This window comes from Vitis riparia, chromosome 8 (assembly GCF_004353265.1).
Source record: "Vitis riparia cultivar Riparia Gloire de Montpellier isolate 1030 chromosome 8, EGFV_Vit.rip_1.0, whole genome shotgun sequence".
In the NCBI taxonomy this organism is placed as follows: domain Eukaryota; kingdom Viridiplantae; phylum Streptophyta; class Magnoliopsida; order Vitales; family Vitaceae; genus Vitis; species Vitis riparia.
In genome coordinates, this window is record NC_048438.1 from 18,306,977 (window position 1) to 18,328,660 (window position 21,684).

At 35.0% G+C, this 21,684-nt stretch overlaps 2 protein-coding genes across 5 annotated transcripts; one reads left to right on the forward strand and one right to left on the reverse strand.

Annotated features, from left to right (window-relative positions):
- The first annotated feature begins 1,905 nt into the window (after positions 1–1,905).
- Positions 1,906–13,885, forward strand: LOC117920949 (probable 3-deoxy-D-manno-octulosonic acid transferase, mitochondrial). Of its 4 annotated transcripts, XR_004652280.1 has the most exons (13): positions 1,908–2,181; positions 2,613–2,706; positions 5,404–5,446; positions 6,198–6,320; positions 6,645–6,764; positions 6,885–6,963; positions 7,274–7,390; positions 8,423–8,520; positions 9,151–9,241; positions 10,933–11,052; positions 11,122–11,192; positions 12,872–13,099; positions 13,404–13,493. XR_004652280.1 is itself a non-coding variant. In XM_034838663.1 (12 exons), the coding sequence occupies exons 1-12, from the start codon at positions 1,983–1,985 to the stop codon at positions 13,572–13,574; spliced, it is 1,326 nt and encodes a 441-aa protein (XP_034694554.1). In that variant the 5' UTR covers positions 1,912–1,982; the 3' UTR covers positions 13,575–13,885. The 4 variants fall into 4 exon arrangements, 3 of the variants coding, with proteins under 3 accessions (XP_034694555.1, XP_034694556.1, XP_034694554.1); XM_034838663.1 differs by lacking the exon at positions 12,872–13,099 and having other exon boundaries at positions 1,912–2,181; positions 13,404–13,885; XM_034838664.1 differs by lacking the exons at positions 8,423–8,520; positions 12,872–13,099 and having other exon boundaries at positions 1,906–2,181; positions 9,146–9,241; positions 13,404–13,885.
- A 2,202-nt stretch (positions 13,886–16,087) lies between these two features.
- On the reverse strand, positions 16,088–16,498 carry LOC117920671 (auxin-responsive protein SAUR50-like). Its single transcript, XM_034838266.1, has one exon. It carries the CDS (start codon positions 16,496–16,498, stop codon positions 16,088–16,090), a length of 411 nt encoding a protein of 136 aa, XP_034694157.1.
- Between the last annotated feature and the right edge of the window lie 5,186 nt (positions 16,499–21,684).

The following is a 21,684-nucleotide window of genomic DNA, read 5'->3' on the forward strand; positions in this document are numbered from 1 at the left end:
AGTAAGACAATAAAATAAGATAATTGTTTGAATTGATTCTTTTGAGGCTCCTTGTCCCATGCCTGTAACATGTCCATGAAATAAGACACGTAAATTATGTGACATGTAAAAGAAAAAAAAAAGAAAAAAAAAAAAGGGAAATCATCATTAAATTTTAAAAAATTACTTTAAATCATTCAATATAATCAACACAAATTTATTATTCAATGACAAGCCACGCAAGTAGTTTACTTTTCAAAAATATTTTATTGGTTGGAAATTTGGAGGTATGGGCGTACAGAGAAAAAATTGTAATCATCATTGCAGGGACCATTTCTTGTTTCAAAACTTTACAATTAAATCCCAATCGTTGAATTGTGAATTGTGAATATATTATTTTTAAAGAAACGATATAAGGTATTTACCCCACTCCACATCTCCTGTAATCTTATACACGTAGACTATGAGTCAAATTTTTGACGGATTCTCATTCAACCACTTTTCATAATTAAATTTCGTCCATGGAGCCACAATTATTTTGTTTGCAGGGTCATTGCAGTATTAAAATGGTACCTATTGAAAGCCTAGCAGGACCAATAATCTTCCGCCCGATGCAGAAATGGGTCTCATAATTTTATTTAATTATTTTATAAGATGGTCAGATTGATTTATACCTTTATCTCATTTATTTATTTCTATCTGATTTCATTTTTTTTATCATATATTTTCAATAACCATGATTACGAATTCGGTAGGTACCAAACCGATGCCCTACCATTTTGCTCGTTTGCATTATATAAACCTGTACTGCGTATCAAAGGCCCCCAAGAGCTATCCCGGGATCACCCGCCGGCCATCAATGACATATGCGGCTTAAAAGAAATCCAGCTACTATGCATCTGGACCTATTGGAAGAGAGAATAAAATCTGCTCAGATCTTGATTCAATCTGCTGCACTGGCAGATTTCTCCCCTTTTTTTTTTAAGTTGGGTCCACAATCTTTGTATTTGGTAACGGTCAACCTAAAATATAGGCTTAATAAAATAATACGTAGCCCTGTTGGTAGGATTATGGAGAATTGTCATCTTAATATTTCGAAATCTATAGGATTTGGGAATCCTACCTGTGCCTTGTTTCTATTCTATTTTTATTCTTCACTAGAATTGCACTTTAGGTTCATTGCTTGTCATGGAATGAACCTCACCTCAGAATTCATGATACAATAATACTTTACAGATAATTATTAGAGCATGTTACAATTATAATTAATATTTAAAGTAAGTTATCCTTCATGCTCTTATCCAAAATATTTTAAGGATAATTGCTTATAAAAACTTTATATAAAATAATTATCATACTTATTTTGTAATGATCGTATTTAATTATGTACGTATTATATCCACCTGAATCCAAAAAATTGATTGAATTTAAAAGTCGTCTTCAAGATTAAGTGAAACTTATACTTATATAGTATAAGAAACTTTCTCCTTTTATCTAATATAAATATCGCAAATATTTTTTATGTAAACGATTATAGATGGGGTTAAATAAACTCCATACTAAGATTGACTTTGATATCATTTGTAATAATCTGTATCCAGTTTTGTAGATATTATCTGTTTTACATCAAATGATTTTATAACTTTACAACACGTTTTTAAAATTAAAAGGAACTTATACTTATGAAGGTTTTTTTTTTTATGACAGGTATCACAAATTCACAGCTTAAATTTGAATATTTTTCCATTAAAAGAAAAAGGGTAATTAAGTCATAATGCTCTCATTTTTATAAAAGCTAAAATGTAATATTTGCCATTGCCAGAGGTTAGTTTGAGGCGCGTTTGGCGTTTTCAAGTCACCGTGCCCAACGGGAGAAGGTTGGGGTACCATCCGTCACGTGACCCACGTGAAAACTGCCCCAACGGTCCGTTAGAAAAAAACTTCACATCCATTGCTGCCGTCTACCGTGAAACAAAAACCAGCGTGTCCAACAGAGAGGGAAAATGATTGGAGAGAAGGGGAAGCTACTGTATAATGTGTACAGAGCCCTAACCTACGGTCTCTCTCCATTTCTCTACCTTCATCTACGTTTCCGCACTCTCCAGGGCATCGAACACCCTGTCCGGTGGCCGGAGCGTCTTGGCCGTCCTTCTACCTCACGCCCTCCCGGCCATCTCATATGGTTCCACACCGCCTCTTTAGGTCCGGTCCAACTCTTTTTTCTTTTGTTTTTCTATGCAATCAAACGGAACCTTGATTTTCTTATTTCTTCATTTTTATTTTTAAATTTACTTTCTCTTTTGTTGGGGGAGAGCCTCGTGAAAACGCAGGTGAGGGGGTTTTGGATTTTCATTTTTAATATTTAAAGCGAAGTTTCGGAAGTTCTTTTCTTTTATTTTCCTTCGTTTTCTCTGCAATCAAACAAAAGCTTATCATCATCATCTTTATCATTATTATTAACTCACTAAGCATTATCAGGACCATGCTTATGTCCTATATCCTAATAATAATAATAAATAACATTATGTTTTTCAATCATTACGATTTTATAAAGTAATCGTCATGAAGATGATAATAATTTAATATGTTAATGATGATAACAACGACAATAAAAATAATTTATTGTCAATCAGGTGAAGGAATGGCTGCAATCCCAGTAATCAAACGCTGTATTGAGGAAAGACCCGATTGTACCATTTTGATGACTTCAACTACTGCGTCTGCATTGTAAGCGGAATCTTTCTAATTTTCTTCTTTTCCCCTCGGGTTTGTTTTCTTTTTGAATGTTGAGATTTTGGTGCTTTTTGAAGGAGTTTTCATGGTATAGTGACCTCTGATTAAATCGAACCTTGAAAGCAAATGATAGCTCTGCTTTCTCGGACAAATTAGAGGGGACCATTTTTGGGGCTGATTTAAAATGTATTTTCAATGGCATCTTAGGAGAATACTTCAAGAAAGAAGGCAATAAAAAAAAGAAGAATAGAGGCAAAAATTGAGAAACTAGACTCAGACTGTAATTGTTAACCCCACGTAATTTTGTTTTGTAGGATGGATAAGCTTTAGTGAAATATCTATAGAGAGCCATTCTTAACTGTCATCCTTAAGCTAGAATATACTATGTGTTATGGCTGTCTGAAAAACATGTCTTTTTGGCGATCTTCAAGCATTACGAATGGAGCATATAAAAGTTTTCTTACCCAAAATCATATCCTACACCATTTGATAATACAAAGACATACGCATCTTCTTGGTGATCTTCAAGCATTATAAATGGAGCATAGTAAAAAGTTTTATTAGTAATAACCATATCCTATGTCACTTGATAATTTACTTCTATTTGTATAGCCTTTCATGAAGCGCATTTAGGTTTCTCTTGTATACTCCCTGTATACTTTGGGTTGCCTTTCAAGCTCCCTTTTTTTAATATATATTTGTGCTTTTGCCTATCAAAAAAAAAAAATGAAGCGCAACATTGACTGTCAAGGATATAGCAGTCTTAGTTTTCCTATTCATGGTTTATTTCCATTTTACAATTTTTATCTTAAAAAAAGTCAAATACCTGGAATAGATTGGTTCATTTCTAGACTAAGTTGTCTTAATGCCCAAAAAATACCATTATTGCTTTAAATAGTTGGTCTGAATGTGTATGCTAAGATACTATGCCAGATATCTAATTTCTTTTTGATCACTAACTATAAGAGTATCTTTTTGGGCATCAACACATCATTGCCAGGTTAAATATTGAATCATAAACCTCATTGCCATAGAACTGCTCTATTATCTCAAGATGCACAGATGTTTGATTCAAATCCATTTATAAGTTTTCCAACTTGTGTTGCTTGTCAAACTTCTCTGAAGCAAGACACTTCCTTCATTGTACCCTTTCTCTCACATATCTCCACCAATCAGCATATACCTTTGGCAAACAGTTTTGCTTTCACTTATGCAATGGTACCATTAAGTTTAGAAATGAGCATATATTAGTTAAAAGATTGAAAGAGCAACTGCATTATCTTTCATTGAACATAACCATGCTATGCTTGAATGATGTTCTACAAAGGTGATCAATTGCAAGAACTTGCCCAGGTTCAATCTCTTGCAAGATTCCAAACATTTCTATAATCAATTTCAAGTGAAACTAGTCTATGTTTATCTACCATAGGATGAAGGTCACATGTGAGAAGTAGGTTATTTATTGTCGGGCACTTGCCAAGGTTCAACCTCTAATAAGATTCACATCCTAATATAATTATTAAATCCAACAAGGATTGTAAATACTTTGAATTTGAAGAACTAGGTGATCTAATTTGAAGTGCAACCATTTGAGAGTGAACCATAAAAGCATACTAGCCTTTGACATTGGGATCGTAGCAGTATAGCGTTTCTAATGCGTACTTCTTTCCAATTGTTTTCAGTGTCTGTAGGCCCTGTTTATTATGCAAAAAGCTCAATGAAGTTTTTCATATTTATAAGTAAAAACCTATGATGAGATTTCACACGCATTAAGTGATTTTATGATTTAATGTAGATGGTGATCCAAAAGAGAGTTTGAGATATAGTATACAAATGATAAATAATAAAGGCCTGTGACTATATTCCATTGCCAAGCAACAGAGTTTGTGAAAACATAAACAGGAATAAGATGCCAAAAAGCTTTTAAACATACAAAACACATTTATACTATATTCAGAAGTTCCTTTTCTTATAACTGAAGAACGTTGGTAAGGATTCTGGAAACAGGGAAGCACCTGAATGAGCAAGTATGGAAGTTCTGAAAATTTTCTATATAGATTGGCTCTATATAGAAGAATTCTGTACTGCTTAAACCATTTGACTCGATTGAGTTGATTGTCATTATATGGGTTGTATTCTTATGTCCAATGCTTATACCATAACCCATTTAATTTATATGCCACAGCAAGTGTGCTTTCTGACATTGCAGTTGATTCCATTTGATATCATGCTGCTGATCAATAGAAGTCTCTGTTCCTGAAATTGCTTCTAGATAAACCATCATAGCTTATGTGGAACAAACTTATGCTTCTAGTTTTGAAAGTTAACCATGTTTTGGATTTCAACTTCAAATGAAGCTTTGGTTCCTTAGGAAGTAAATGAACTTGCACGAGTTAACAGAATATGCAAACCAAAACATTTCTCAACCTTAAACTTAAGTTGGACCTGAACGGCTTTATGTTTTAAACCTTGGTCCTTGGTTTACAAGCTTAATTTAAAGCAGTGACAATGCATTAGTACTTTTTTTTTTTTTTTGTGGGTTGGGGGGGTGGTGGTGGAGGGGGATCAGAAAAATGCTTTAATATTTGTTTAAAGAAGTAAATGCTATAATTGTTTGAATGAAATATACAAAGTTGTAACTTCTTTAAACTTATTTTTGTTTTTGTATGTGCCTTTTCCTTTTGAGTGCAGTGAAATAATAACGAATCAGCTCCCTACTGGTGTCATATATCAGGTATCTATTTGAGGATTCTCTCACATGGTCTTGTGTATTTATAAAGTTTTGCTTTTGTTTTTATTCCTAGGAGTTACTTGATTATGGTAGCCTAGACTCAGTTTTAGCTGAGTACTTTTTTTTTGCTTTTCCTTTTTTACAGTGCACTCCTAAAGTGGTTTGGGGTGTTGCTGAAGTATCAGTTATTTTCTTTCTGTTAGTAGCATAGTCATTTTGACTATAATGCTGCCTTGTAATGTCTTGCATTCCTTTAGTTTTGCCTTTTGTGTGTTTTCAATTATGTTATTTGGGATTTTAACACATGATGTGCTGCTTTGTTGAGCTTATACTTGAAGATTACTGCGTGACTTCAGTGGATGTTACCCTGGGTGGAAGTAAAACCCAGTATAATTTTGCATTTCAGTCCTTATTGATTGGGCATTGTTCTTTTTTATTTCTTTTTTCCTTCCTCATGTTCATGGTTCAACTTCTTGTTACATTTTGTGACACACTTAGAATTTTTTTCCCTTGTTTAATGTTTCTTGTGATCTTTCATTTGCAACCTTTCCAGTCTCCTTCACCAATTTTTATTTTCTGGTTCAAGAGACTGGATTCTTTTTTTTTTTTTTCTTTTTTCTTTTTTTTTTGTGACAGAATTTAATGCTTTTGTATCAATTTTGAATTTTCATGGATTATTTATTATCAGTTTAGCTGAATAAAAGTATTTTATATATATTTTTTGTGGTGTATTTGAACATCCTACATGAACCAGTTTGCCCCACTTGATATTCCTGCTGCTATGGATGCTTTCCTTGGCTATTGGAAGCCCAATGCTGTCATGCTAATGGAGTGTGAACTGTGGCCAAATCTTATTTTAGGAGCTGCAAGAAATGGTGTAAGTTATTCTTTATCATTCATAAATATACTTATTGACATGGACTACTTTGGAGAGGAACAGCATGAATTGCATAACCCATAGTTCCATGATACTTTAACTTGATTGAAATTTTAGTTTCTATAATCAATTGGTTTAAAGGTATTATCGTTTCTTGACCAGTGGTCATCTATTGAAATATGAAAATATTGCTTTAAGTTACATATCTATATTTTGCATTTATACGAAGATATGCACACATGATTACACATGTGGAGAGACATGCTTGATTGATTTATGCACTGTTCCTCATGCAATAATGAACTGCATCCTAATAATTTTCAGATTGCACTGGCATTATTAAATGCTCGGATGTCTGCAAAATCCTTTTCACGTTGGTCTCGACCTGTGCTTCTTCCGTTGATTTCCTTAATGCTGTCAAAGTTTTCCTTGATTGTCCCATTGGTATGTAGCATATACTAGATTTTAATACCATAGTAGTTCATGTCTTATGTTTTGTCATCACTGATCTTTTTTTTTTTTTGATAAGTGTTTTGTCATCACTGATCTTGTTGTATGTCGTAGAGCACCATGCAGGGAATCCGCTTTCAGCTATTGCAAGCCCCACCATATGTCATCAACTTTTCTGGTGACCTGAAATATAGTATGCTCACCAATTCAGTATATGAAATTCTTCAGTAAATATTGTATATTGAAACATTAAAACAGCAGATGGTCCATGATGAAATTCTTCCACTAATATGTGACCACAGATCATGGTTTATTTCAATACCTTCTAATCTCACTTACCCCATCTAAGTCTGTTATTTATGTTTCATTATCCTGTCAATAATTATATTTTGGTTATAATTGAATCTTTTATTTAGTTTTTTATCCTGTCTATAGTAATATTTTAATTATAACAGAAGAAGATTGATGTGGCTGTTCCTCTTTTTTATATTCTTTCTTTTCAGCGGTTGAAGAATTTGACATTTCCAAAAGAGGGGTACAAAGTATAGAAGAACTTAAGGTGCAGCTTGCCCATAGGCGGGTTTGGATGGTTTCTTCCATACATAGGGGTGAAGAAAAAGGTCAGTCACTGGTACTTGGCCTCTGTTACTGTTTTGCTAATTTTTCAATTTGTGGTGCCTGATGTGCTTCAAAATACTGTAGAGACATCTTGTAGCCCCAATTATATGGTATTACATTGCCACATGAATTTAGTTGTTGGGTTTTGAAAATTTGATGCTGTGACTATTAGAATTGGTATATTTTGGTTGTGTGATGCCATTGAGGCTGGATATGTTATCATTACCAAAATAGTATTACATTTTATCTGCTTAGTTTGTAAGTATTTGCTCCTTTTTTTTGGGCAACTTTAAGTTTGAGTTTCCTGCAATGGGCTTTACTTGAATTTGCGTCATTTTCTTAAGTTCCTTTTTATATTTGACTGGCATTTTCTGATGGAGAGTTATTATCTCCACCAAGTATTTTTTTTCTTGTTTCTTTGAATTTCTTTTAACATTTTTTTCCTAAAATAAAAAAATCAATGTTCAATATGATGGACAATTTAACAACTATGCTTTTGATATGAGCTTGTCTTTTGCAGAATTTAGTCTAGTATAATATTTGATTTGACAGCCCTTCAGGAAAGTTCTTAGATTTCTATATCCACTTGGTATAAGTAAGGCTGCTGCTAATGTACCAGCCTATTTATTCACAGCTCTGCTTGGCCTGCCAGTCAGCTCATTCAGGCTTTTTTACTTAGCAAATGAGCTGAGTTTGAGCCCCATTTCAAAGCTTTTATTATTAACAAGCCAAGCACAAACAAACTGAGCTTGTGAATAGGAAGTGTAATGGTGACTATGTAATTTCATTTTCAGGTTAATTTATAAGTTGATGAAGCCTTTTGTAACACTTAGCTTACTTGGTCAAAATAAAACTACTAAAATATTATTAAAAACCTAGACTTATTGTTATTATCATTTGATAGGTTATTAAAAAACTAGACTTATGTGAAGTGTGGCCAACTCTTGCATGATAATATTCTGCTCTCATGCCACCAGGCAGCTTTTATGCTTTGTCAATCTAATTTGGAGAAATGCTTAATATATAATATGCAGTTATGCTAGGAGTTCACAAAGTTCTAATGCGAATGCACCCTGATATGGTCACCATTATTGTGCCTCGATATCCACAGCATGGACGTGAGATTGCTATAGTATGGTTTCGACGCTTTTTTTCTTTTTCTTTTTTTTGAAATATCACAGTACTTGTGTAGTTTTTCATGTCTTGTGACACTTAATATGTTTCATTCATCTCTCTCCCATTTATATAGGATAGTACTAGAATATGACATCACATCGTTGTCTTAATAACTCAAAAAGGTGCCACTGCATCAATTTTTTTCAAGGAGAAAAGCGGAATTGATTAACCCTATTGTTTTTTTTTTATGAGATTGATTCACCCTATTATCACAACCAAGTGCATGCCTCATACATCAGTTAGGGCATCAAAAAAACAGGTGCTTACCATATACTATGATGAAGGAACCTCAAAGGTTGAATCCTAAGGCAGAAACCTCTAAAGCTGTTGAGATACTTCTTTGTGCTATTTACAATTAGAGATTGTCATTGGTTGAATGGAAAAATTTACTGTAGAGTGTTTCATCATAAAATGATAAACAGTATAACATAGTTCTTTATGGTTATTTTAAATAAAGTTATGTTCCTGATAGAAAACAATGAATAATGTATAGGATTCCTTTGCTGAGATATTCACTGACTACTTGAAAGTGTGTGCCTTTATATCATGTTAAATATCTGATCTGCCTTTGCCTTGAATAGTGCAGGAACTGCAGAAAGAAGGGCTGAGTGTAGCTCTGAGGTCACGTGATGAGAAACTTGTGTCAGGGACAAGTATATATGTGGTGGACACATTAGGTCTGTGTTTCTTTTCTGTTCCTTTCTTTTTCTTTTTTTGCTGCATGTATTTTCTGAATTCAGCCTACTACAATAATTTAGGAACCAAGAACTTCTCTTATCATCATTTTTTGATAATGCCTATGTAGATCCTTCATTTTGTCTTCTTGGCACTTGATAGTTAGAGTTTGCCTTCCTCCATGATATGTCACCTTATTGTACACTTAGGGTCCTCTTTTAAGCTGTTTTTGAGTCTCCTTTGGTGGTCCACTATGATTCTTTCGATCATTGTCTTTTAGATATATCTTGGAGGAATTATGTATATTCTTATTGTGATGATTAGTGACCTCTAGTTTTTTGGTCTAGGATTTTGTTTTGTTTTAGTAATGCCTTATTTTGTTAATTTTGTTGATTTTTCGTGTATATAGGTTTGACTTTGTTTTTCTTATTGTATGATTTTAGGATTAGAGGAATACTAGATTGATTTTGGTGATTTTGGATTGTATGTGGGTTATTTTGATATTTTGAGTGCATGTGATTGATTTTATTGCACGATTGATATTTAATTTTTAGCATGTGAATGAGGAGCATTCTTGGTATATGAATGTTTAAATTGAAGTCCAAATTCTTTTGTTGTTTTTAATTTGCAGTGCTTTTAAGGGAGAAACACCTATTAAGTGTTTATCTAGGGAACACAAGTGTTTTTCTAAGTAAAAGTGCTCTTTCAATTGTTTCCAAACACCTAATTTTTGTTAGGAAAATACTTTTAAGTATTAGGAAGTGTGTTTGGTGCTGCTAGAAGCACTCCCAAATGAACTCTTACCATCACATATAGCCAAGAGCTTTAAAGGAAGTCACATCCTATAGCCAAGAACTTAGCTTAACTTTTCTTTTCTGTTTTTTTTTATAGATATCTTTAACTTTTCTAATTGTATGTTGAATTTATGATATCCAACTTGATTTGGGTCCCATGAGAATATGGCATGACGATTTATTTTCTTTGTCGTTTTATATTAGTTCTCTTTTTAACCTTAAGTATTATTGTAACTTCTTATTGTTTGGTGAATCTTTTACGGTTATAGGAATCTAATGTTAGTTCCAACATTTTTCATATTGATTGGGATTAGTTATTTGATGTTTTTGCTAGCTTTAGTGCTTTAAGTAACTTACAAACAAGTCTCTTTGGTGTGATATAAGGGGTAAACTTCAATGTGAGCATTAAAGTTTATGAACATTTTCAAAATTAGAATGAGAAAATATAATAAAAAAAAAACAGAATATATAAAATTATTTAATTCAGTGTCCTTTGATGCCACATGATTAAGTCTTTAGTATCTAGCTTATTTTTGACACATATTTGTATATTTCTGATCTGAAGTTTCGAAATTTTCAAAACCAAAAGGCTACAAAGAAACACATACTCAATGTTCAATTTGTTCATATTATATTTGGCTTGAGTGAGAGACGCATATCTAACTAGCCTTTAAGTGTGAGAAAGATGTATAATGAGAGCCTCACTCCCAGGTCTATGAGCTTCAGGTTTCTTAAACCTCAAGTTCACCCCTCTAGGCATTTCAGGAACATTTTAGACGTAACTTACTAGATTATTTCAATATGAATATCAGACCTTATATGTGTGAAACCTGGGGTGCTTGTTCTTTAGGAAGTTCATTCCAAGAAATCCATATATATCTTCTGAAGTTCTTTTGCAGGTGAACTGAGACACTTTTATACGCTAACTCCCATAGCAGTAATTGGAGGTTCTTTCTTGCCTGGTTTAACTGGCCATAACATTTCGGAAGCTGCTGCAGCTGGCTGTGCTGTTCTGACTGGTGAATATTTTCTGTAAAAGCCTATCTTATTTGCTTCACATGCGATTCTAATGATGCTGTTAATTTCAGGTCATCATGTTGGGCATTTTTCGGATATGGTACTGAAAATGCAACGATCGAATCCTTTGTCAGTTCTGCAGGTATGAAGAACCTCTTGTTTGTATTTTCCTGTTTTCTGTGTAAAGTTCAAATAGTTGAAGTAAGTGTTAAATGGATAAAGGATATTAGTGCTTGCAGGACTGAAAGGTGAAGGATGAGGGTTAGGTTGAGGCCTCATGAGGTGTGCTGCTTATATAAGGAATTTAGGTAGTGGTAACAGTTGTGGGTGTATGAGTAAGTAACAACATGTTGTCATGTTTGGATGGCAGCTTCTGGGGTTGAGAGTAGATTTAATGTTAGGGTAGAATCAATTTGGCTTGCAGCTTATGCTGGAAATTTTAAATTAGGTTTGGTTCTGTGCAAATTAGAGTTACCAAGGGTGACAGTAGCTAGGTCTAGGAAGGATCATGGCCAGCTGAAAGTAAAGAGCAAATGAAAGTGACTACTTCCTGTGAATTGTACAAGATAAAAGGAAACTAGCATGGAAATAGAAGAAAGGGTATAACCTACAAGATTCGTACTAAGTGTGTCTAGACATCGTCCCTAGAGAAGCCTTTGATCCTGTAAAGTTCTGAACCACTCATATCTATTGCAGAAATATGTAATGATTTTTCCATTGATCAAAAAGAAAGAGTCACAACCTATATATAAACCCTTCTTTAACCTGACCCAAATATTTGATCAATCACCACACAGACTGACTAATCAAAATAAAGATAGCATAGAAACTGACAAACCAATCAAAATAAAGTGAAGAAAAACACATAACATGAATAACTAGGACACCAGTTGCCTCACCCAATTCCACACTAGGTTGATTGCTCCTTTGTGCCCCCAAATTTAATGTGTAATCCTTGTTCATACATATCTTGTTTCCCTTGGAGTAAAAGAATGGAATTATTTTTTGCAGAATTACTAATTTTCCAATTAATATCTCATACCATCTATCTATTTTTTGCTATCCCAAAGCGGGGGATTTGTCTTTTGAGGTTCTAGTTCATGTAAATTTGAAGCTGGTTAACAATTTTGTGTTCTTGGTCCATATGAGCCTAACTTGTTCCAGTATCAGTTTGTATGCTGCATATAATAATAAATTATATGAGTTGACTCTGCTTTTTGTCAGTAGACTTGAAAATTTAACATATCTTGGCAGATTGTCAGAGTCTAAGTGATTTGTGATTTGAAACAGATGGATCAATGGATATTCATTGATTTAATGGGTTGAAAGGGACCTAAATCAACGATTGATACCACTAGTTGAATAACCTTCTGTTTTGGAGTTGAATAATCTTCCATTTTGGACCAAACCTTTAGATGGTGGTGCTAGAAAGAGACAGCTATGCTGGGTTAAGTATTAAGGTGCAAGACATACATTATGAACCCAAATCTTACAAGCTTTAACTTTTAGGGGAGTTGGTTGTTCAACATGGTATTAGAGCCTTGTTTGGTGGGTGTGGTCATATGTTCAAACCTTACCACATTTATTTCTTCAGTTTATTAAGCCCAAAAGAGGCTAATTTATTAAGCCCTCATGTAAGACCAAAGGAGGCTACCTACATGTGAGGGAGAGTGTTAGAATGATGTCCATTGTGGACTCAAAATCTTACAAGTTAAAGCTTTTAGGAAAGTTGATTTCTCAATAAGGTTGTGTTTATTTTTTTGATGACAATTTCAAATTTAGCGGGGATTCTTAGCCATTCATCTCTATATTCTTGTTAAGGATGGAAGTTGGCCCAAGCTCAGCCTGAACTATTAGTCCTCTTTCAAGCTTCACCACACTCAGTCTCAACCTAAATTCTTGGGTCAGGAATTGTTATAGCTATGCTATCAACTGTAGTAATGATGCATGAGTGATGAACCTTGTATGCTTCCAAGGATCGACAGAAGCTTAACATGAAGTAACTTTGTGTTGGAAATCCAATCTTAAGGTGCACCCAACCTGAATGAGGTGAGGCTCAATATTAATTCTTGAATTTTGGGGCTCATACTGTTTCTGTTTACTTGGTCTAAGCCCCAGACCATCTACAGTTTGATTCTTGAGGCATGGCAGTGCAGATTTTGGAAGTAGTGATAACAGTCTGATACTCCTTACGATATACTGCTTCACCTAAGAATCACATATGTAACTTTTGGCCTCGGTACAATTAACAATCATGTAACCTTAGGAAAGCTGCAATTTTTGTAGTTTTTTCCTTTACAAAATCCAGGTCTTAGACATTTTTTCCTTGTGTAAGATGCCAGTGCTCTTGCAGGTTTCTGCAGAAGAACTTGAGGAAGCTCTCAGTGAGCTTTTCAGCAATAGTGAAATTCTGGAAGCACGTTGTCTGGCTGCAAAACAAGCATTTCAAGCTCTGTCAAGCGGGATTGTTGCAAATGTTTGGAATCAACTAAATTTCAATGTTCTCAGACAGGCTTTGTGTTAATGAAGGCTGGTGAACAATAAAATTGAAAGTGACAGTTGAGTTTGTCTGCCTGCTTCTTCTGCATCAAGGTACGGCATGGTTAATGGCATTTAGCATGCCCAAGACCAGTTTGCCCTGGTGCTGCAAATTGTGCATGATTTTTGTTAACCTGTTGTTTTATTAGTCATGAAATCTTCTATTGTTAATCATTGTTTATAATTAACTTTAGAAACAACTCTAATACAATAAGAAAGTGGCACATAGACAAATTTGTCCTTGTGTCATGCCGGCTCCATGGCAATGGAGTAGAATAAAAGGATTTTCCCCCTGAACCTGTTCTTGTTATCGCTGTCTGTCTCTCTGCCTCACTTAAGAGGCAATATTTAGTTTCAATTTTGGGTTCTTTTTCTCTGGTGACAATTTTTAACTCTGGATTCCTGGTATTCTGGATGTAGAACTAGTTTGCTGAAATTCATCAATTTCTGATTTTTTACAGGTGGACAATATTTTAGCTTGGTTCAGGTTAAATATCAATGGAAGTAAAAAAAAATGCTAAGAACCATTCTTAATGGGCAAGTGATGAGAGGATCATTCTAATGAAGAAGTATTTGAGTTTCCTAATTTGAAGCGTCTGCATTCATGGTATCACTTATCTAATGCCTAAGCTCTCATCATGTGTCTTACAAAGTTGGGTTTATGCATAGATATTGAGCTTTGTGGAGCTCCCTACCCGCTGATAACAGTAGTTCCAGTAACAAAATTGGAAAATTCTACTGTCCTTTAGGTATTTTATACCCTAAGAATTTCACCTATTGAAAGTTTGAAAGTCAATTTTAATTCAATTTCAATGATCCGAGTTGATGAAAATTCGACTGTCCCTCTGTCGGTATAATACACTTACGAATTTAACTTATTGTATGTTTTAAAGTCAATTTAATTTGATTTCAATGGGTTGATGTTCATATACCCTGAAGTATGTTACTTGAGTTATCTCTGTTCCAACCCAGGGTTATTTACCAAAATTATGTAAACAAGAGCTTGACAAAAGGCTAACCTAGGGATATTCAACAAAATTATGTAAATAGGAGCTTGACAAAAACCCAACCAAGGATTATTCAACAAAATTATGTAAACAAGCATGACAAGAACTTGGGTGTTGTGTTTCAAGCATCAAAGGTCTCGTAGATGCTCTTTAGATTAGGTAAAATACTAAGGTACCATGACGGTACTTGTCAAACAAAAGATCTAAACCATTAAATATATTTAATGAGGACTAGATTGTATATATGTCTATAAACTTGGATGTTGTGCTTTACGCATCAAAGGTCTCGTAGATGCTCTTTAGATTAGGTAAAATGCTAAGGTACTATGATGGTACTTATCAAACAAAAGATCTGAACCAATAAATGTATTCAATGAGAACTAGACTGTATATATGTATATAAACTTGGGTGTTGTGCTTCAAACATCAAAGGTCTCATAGATGCTCTTTAGATTAGGTAAAATGCTAAGGTACCATGATGGTGCTTATCAAACAAAAGATTTGAACTATTAAATATATTCAATGAGGACTAGACTGTATATATGTATATAAACTTGAATGTTGTGCTTCAAGCATCAAAGGTCTCGTAGATGCTCTTTAGATTAGGTAAAATGCTAAGGTACCATGACGGTACTTATCAAACAAAATATTTGAACCATTAAATATATTCAATGAGAATTAGACTATATATATATATATACTTGACAAAAACCTAACCTAGGCTAGGGTTGTTCAACAAAATTATGTAAATAGGAGCTTGACAAAAACCAACCAAGGATTATTCAACAAAATTATGTAGGCAAGAGTATGACAAGAACTTGGATGTTGTGCTTCAAGCATCAAAGGTCTCATAGATGCTCTTTAGATAGGGAAAATGCTAACGTACTATAACGGTACCTATCAAACAAAAGATCTGAATAATTAAATATATTCGATGAGATCTAGACTCTATACACACACATATATATATATAAAGTACAAAAAAGTACAAGATATCACAAGTTCTCACTTGGATGTACTCATTGGTGCTTCAAGCTGCTCTTTAGATCAGGGAAAATGCTTAGGTATCATGGTAGTATTTATCAAACAAAAGATCTAAATCATTAAATATATTTGGTGAGATCTAAATCATAATTCACACACACACATATATATATATGTATATACAAAATAAAAGGAACAAAATTAGGCTCTTGGATTAGAAAACTAGTAGATATCACAAGTTCTCACTTGGATGTACTCACTTATGGATGAGTGATGAGATAAATTTTACGCTTTGTTAAATAAGCCAAGGACTCGATGAGATTTTCTGGTATTTCAATGAGAAGAAATCCCGTAACTTTGGACATCCAAATGTGGCAATTCTATGACTTCGATGAGATTAAATCTAAAGTTTAGACCTCCAAATGTCTACTAGTGGAAAATATGTGAATTTGATTATTCCCTGGGAGAGAATGCCATATTGGTAGACAATACCATCGGAGCTGTAGTCCTAGCACGTTGATCCTCTTGAAAAGCCGTTGAGTAGTGGTCCGGAGTCCTTCCACAAGCTCAGCACCAACTTCTTCTCGTTCACATTGCAAGAGAACTGGTTTGCAAGGGAATGGATGATGTTCTGGAATAGAAACTCATCACAGGGTATAGCCAGAGGACCCTCCTTACTCTGACCGTACTCTTCATAAGCCTGGTCTAGCAGCTGCTGGAGAAGTGGGTGGTTCAAGTAGTCAGCCCTTATAACAAACCTCCTCCTAGCTTCGCCTACTGTCACTGCTACGTGGCCTGGCGGAACATCTCGGGGCGGTTTCTTTCCACCACCACTGCCCGGTTTCCGCCACATGCAAGTCCTTCTGAGCTTCACAATGTTAGAGATGTTACATCTCACACACTCTGTATGAGAGGCCATGAATGAAGAGACTAGAGGTGTTCTCGTCTTCTGAGTTGGGAGTGAACTTATTTTTAATCTGCTTAAATCAAGATGATCAAGATGTTGTACATTCGTATCCTCTACTTTTCGTGCAGTTATGAATCACAACCACCCAGCCACGCCATAGTGGTTCATATCTTTTAGCCTTTCGGGGGAAGTGACCCAAATATGGGAGGGTGCTTCCAAAGACGTGAAAAATAATAACTGTAGAGAAAGTGTCCAGAATTGACCATTTGCCATGTGCCCTTTTAACTGATTTGGGTCTTGAAAATAACACTGAATGGCACAACAATAACGCTTCATTTACGTACAGTTCCCAACATGCCCAACTGTGTTACATATGACTCATGGGATTGTAGAACTGTAGAGAATAAATTATACTTGATAAATAGATTGGTGAGGGGTGCATGATGAGAAGAGACCCAAGAAGCATGTGTCTCTTGGGGGTATGTGGCCTGCTTTCATGTGTGCCCACGTGTGGTGCTTTGCCAGCTGGGACTGACATTCATACGTGATCACACGTGTGACAAACTGATGAGCTGTCAAATATGTACTTGGGTGGAGAGGGGCCCATCTGTTTTCCTTGCCAACATATGTTATTCAATTGACGAGGGGACTGTTTATGGTTTGCTCCACACAAGCAGATGCAATGGAGACTATGGTACAATTCTGTAAGTGGGTTTTTGTGGCTAGTGAGCAGCCAAGTAAAATATAGCTGTACCAACCAGATGGGGTGTGATGGATTGATGGGTCAGGTCAGACACATGGTGCATGGGAGGACACATGGGTTTGCCTCTTCCTTCCTTCCTATTATGGTCTTTGGAAGATCATCATCCGGACAAAACAAGTTTCACAATCTCGTAAGAGTCATCATCAAAGTGAAAAAAAGAAAAGAAAAAACAGTACATTCTTTCCTTTCTTCTTCCTTTCAGCTTATAGGATCCATTAGAGCTTGTCTGCAGTCTGCACTCCACATACAAATGAAACCATTGGTCCATGTATGCCTTTTGCCCAGTCATTTGAAATATTTAGGGTCGAATATTATGATTTTACTGAAGGTTTTTAGGGTTGATGTGCTCACTAAAATTTGTGACGATGACTGAGATATTTGTGGCAGACAACATGGGAGTGATTCAAATTAATTCCATTAATCTTGCAACGCTAGAGAACCAGAAACAACGAACTTCGATCCCATTCAAGAATCAAGACCTAACAGTAGTTTCCATGAGAGCAAGTGCAAATGAAGAATGGCTACCATTCCCCTCCGGTTAACAATCTCGAGTTTTAGGTAGGTTTTCATTGAAGTAGAACCACGGAGCCCCACGACCCCCTGGTACTTCATGTGATTCTAGGGGAGTGAACGATGTGATTATCTTCTTTATTCATTCCGACATGCAAGAGTTGGGTTGGTTTTGACAAGAAAGCTCTTTCTTTCCCTTTTTCTCTTGCTATTCAGAATTAAATTGCCTTGTTGAATAATGCATGATAATTCCATCAATGCTAAAATATTTTACAAAATTTAACAGGCAGTTTTCATTTTTCATAAAAATAATATGATATATCAATGGACATGCAGAAAAATTATCAGAACCAACAGTAGAATCGTCGGATCCACATGATAAATAATTTTCCTTTACAACCTGTTAACCGCACATCCATATGAAGTTATTGACTTAAGGCAGCCCCCGATTGAAGCGGATGATTGCTAACTCCCATCGTTCTCATTTGTCGAGCTCACCTCTAGGTGGGGTGTCAATTCCACACGTCGTGTTTTTGTCACGTCAAAAGTCTAGATATTTTATTACATATGCCAATTTAAACCCGACACAAAAAATAATTATACCTAAACGTAAACTCAAATATTGCTTAATTATTAAATAGGTAATACATAATATAACTCGTTTAATAACTAGATCTTCTTATTTAACAATTAAGTTGAGGTAATGATTATTGTTTCAATTAAATGTGTTTATAACTTAATTAACCTATTTTATTTAAAATGAGTTAAATATTGGTTAAATAGTTTAAATTTATACTTAGATTAATTAACAGTATTATTAAATATATTAATTTATCTTAAATTTGCATTATGCATATAGATTTAAAAACTATTTATTTATAAAATAGGTTATATAAATTGACACGAATTTGATTTAAGTTTGATTATATCTTAATTTAAATTCACAAAAAAACATGTTATGTTCAAATCATATTGACAAATCGTATCAAAATTTATTATTCGTAACTACAAGTCTAAGTGAATTAAGCTGAAGTAGCCTTGTAATAATCCCTTTGAACGGAAGATTTTGGAATGGAAATTCTAAATGGGTTGTTGGAATAGACCTTGGGACCTACTTAGCTAAATCTAAAACTAATGTTTCATTCTCAGGATGTGACTTTTGAAATTCCATGCAATGGAAAATACTAATGAAATATACCTAAAAGGGATTAGTCTGTCATAAGGCATCCCAAAAAAGAGTTAATCTGCCACCAAACATGTCGATAAGGGGTACCAAAGTGATTCACTACCTCTAGGTCAAACTAAGCATATGACCTACTCAGTGGTGCCACCCCAACAAACTGCATCGTCACTTTGAAATTTAATATAAAAAGGCTACAAACAACCCATGATCGTGGGCATTTTTCATGCTTAAAAAAAAAAAAAAAAAGAGATGAGAGCATCTACGCAATGGTAGAAGAGTGGAAGTAGAAAGTGAACATATACCAGCAAAACAATCCAATAGTTTGATAGTTGGTAGATCCCTTTTGCCTAATTCCTATTAAATTAATTTCCACATGATACATTCTTCAAACCGATGTCAGGGCTTATGTAGAATTCATTCATACGCACAAGTTCACGTCTAGCCAACTGCAATGCTTTTATATTAAGTACTGTAATTGGATTTGAATAAAAAATTAAATTTGGAATTCCAAGCTTGGTCAAATGATTGATATCCAACAAAGGAAAATGGAGACACCTGCACTCCACTCAGATCTCAGGGTTAGCTTTATTTGGCCTTTAAATATTATGTTCCGTTACCCCAAACACCAATGGTCAAGCCAGGGGAAAAGGGCCATCTCCAGAAACTTCTTAATCTAAAGAAATAGTGCAGACCATGGACTTTTCCTCTCTAATCGATCACTCAACAACCTCCAAGAAAAGTGGTTTAAAAATTGATGGTAAACATGGTAGATATGTAGAAATTGGATGGTTATTGGTTGAGGCCAGCTAGAGAGAACCATGAAGACTTTGATTAGAACGCCAATCCCGCCTTCAATCTCTCACCTTCTGTTTTGTTGGGTTTCTGAGAAAAGATGGATAAACAAAAGCTGAGGTTGTTTCCTTCGCTTTCTCCGACAGCATCACTGTACCCGTGAGGACGAATGCCGAGAAATGAGCTTGCCCCTTTGATGGGCCCCCACCATGTGGCCTCAAAGAATTGAGGGGAAAAATACTCCCACGACTTCTTTTATTTGAATTCATCTATATTCCAGAGCTTATTTGAAAAAGTTGACTCTTTCTTTACAGATTCTTTCTTCTTTCTATACCACTCTCACTCACTCCATGTTGGCATGTTACTAGTATTTGCATTCATAGATACGTAATGCTTTCTGCAACTAATACTGCTTCTTGGTTTAGAGGAGTGTATATAAAGATTTAGAGTTTTTTCAACTGTGGTTGATAATCCAGTGTAAGGACGGTTTAGAGAGTTCCTGACTCCTGAGGGTATAACCCTGTATAGAATACAGATGAATTTTCTGTGTATGAGTAGAGTTTGGGTATTCTAACCTGCTGACCTTAGCTTGTAGAAATCTATAAGGAATGAGGGGAGAGATGATCATATCAGAAGAGGAAGGAGATGGAAATTGACACTTAACAGTGGGACTTAAAAGGGAAAGCGCCAAACTAGCTACAGGGAGTTTGATCTTCAAACTAAAGACAAGGCTCCAGACTACATGGATCCTTGACAACGAAAGAGCCAGCTTTTATCTTGTTTTTTATTTTCGAAGTGAGCAACTGCACAGATGTCATGACCAATTGACGACCATATACCAAAAGCCCACAAGGAGAAAAAAATTAAACAAACAAACAAACAAGGAGAAAATTTTTCTATCATTTGGCATAGTTACGTCTGTCATACTATTACTGTCTATGAAAAAGGAGAGAAAAAAAAAAGAATGATATGACAGCGGTTTATTGATGTTAGCTTAGGGGTTCTATCTTTGTTCATTATTCTTGGGTTGGTGGAGCAACTTTGCTTTCCTATCACTCAAAGTTGAGAAATGAATGATAGGGTATCGAATTATTTACTTCTCTTTATGAAAAAGCTTTTAAAACATCATGTCCATGTCTAATTGAATATTAGTACATACTGGAGAAAGCTTTGATTCTTACATGCTAGCACGGACCATGTGCGACGTGTCCATTTAGGCGGTCCATACTCCATACCATAGCCTGAGGCACCACCAAATTAACAAGTTCACTTAAAACCTAAACATTCTGTCCGCTTAAAAATTATTCCTTGAAGAAATCAAGCATTTCTTTTTGAAAAATAAAGTGCAACATCCATGGGTAAAAAAGAGAAAGTGAAAAAACAAAAGGAGATTCGTGATAATGTCTTGGTGGGTGCAACACCTACATGTCGGAAAAGTCAATTGAGTTGTGAAAATGTGGTTGATCCAATATTTAGTACCTATACAGAGTCAGAGACGTAGACTTAAAAACCTGCATAGCCACTTGGGTAGATCCATAAAAACTAGGTTGGTGATACCAATTCTTGGTCGGGCTGGGATTTGGGTGTTGGGAGGAAGAAGGAATGGGCTTCCTCATGTACACCCAAACTGCAAGTAGGGGTGGGTATCAGGGTATATATGTAGTTAATTATATGGATGAAGAAAGAGAGAGATTGAGTGGGGTAATCAAAGGCCATGATTGAGACTCAAAAATGCAGGGACCCCAGTTGTAATAGGTAAAAAAGAAAAAGAGGAAAAAGAAGGAAACCCAGAAGGGATGAGGATACCTTTTTAGCTTTTACTCATTCCATTCCGTAGGAGTGGAGAACAGCAATCATTCAAGCAACCATCCTCCACCTTATTGTCACCTTCCTTTAATCATAACCACACCCACTGTTAAGTAAGACAGAGAAAACCATAAACATAAGTAT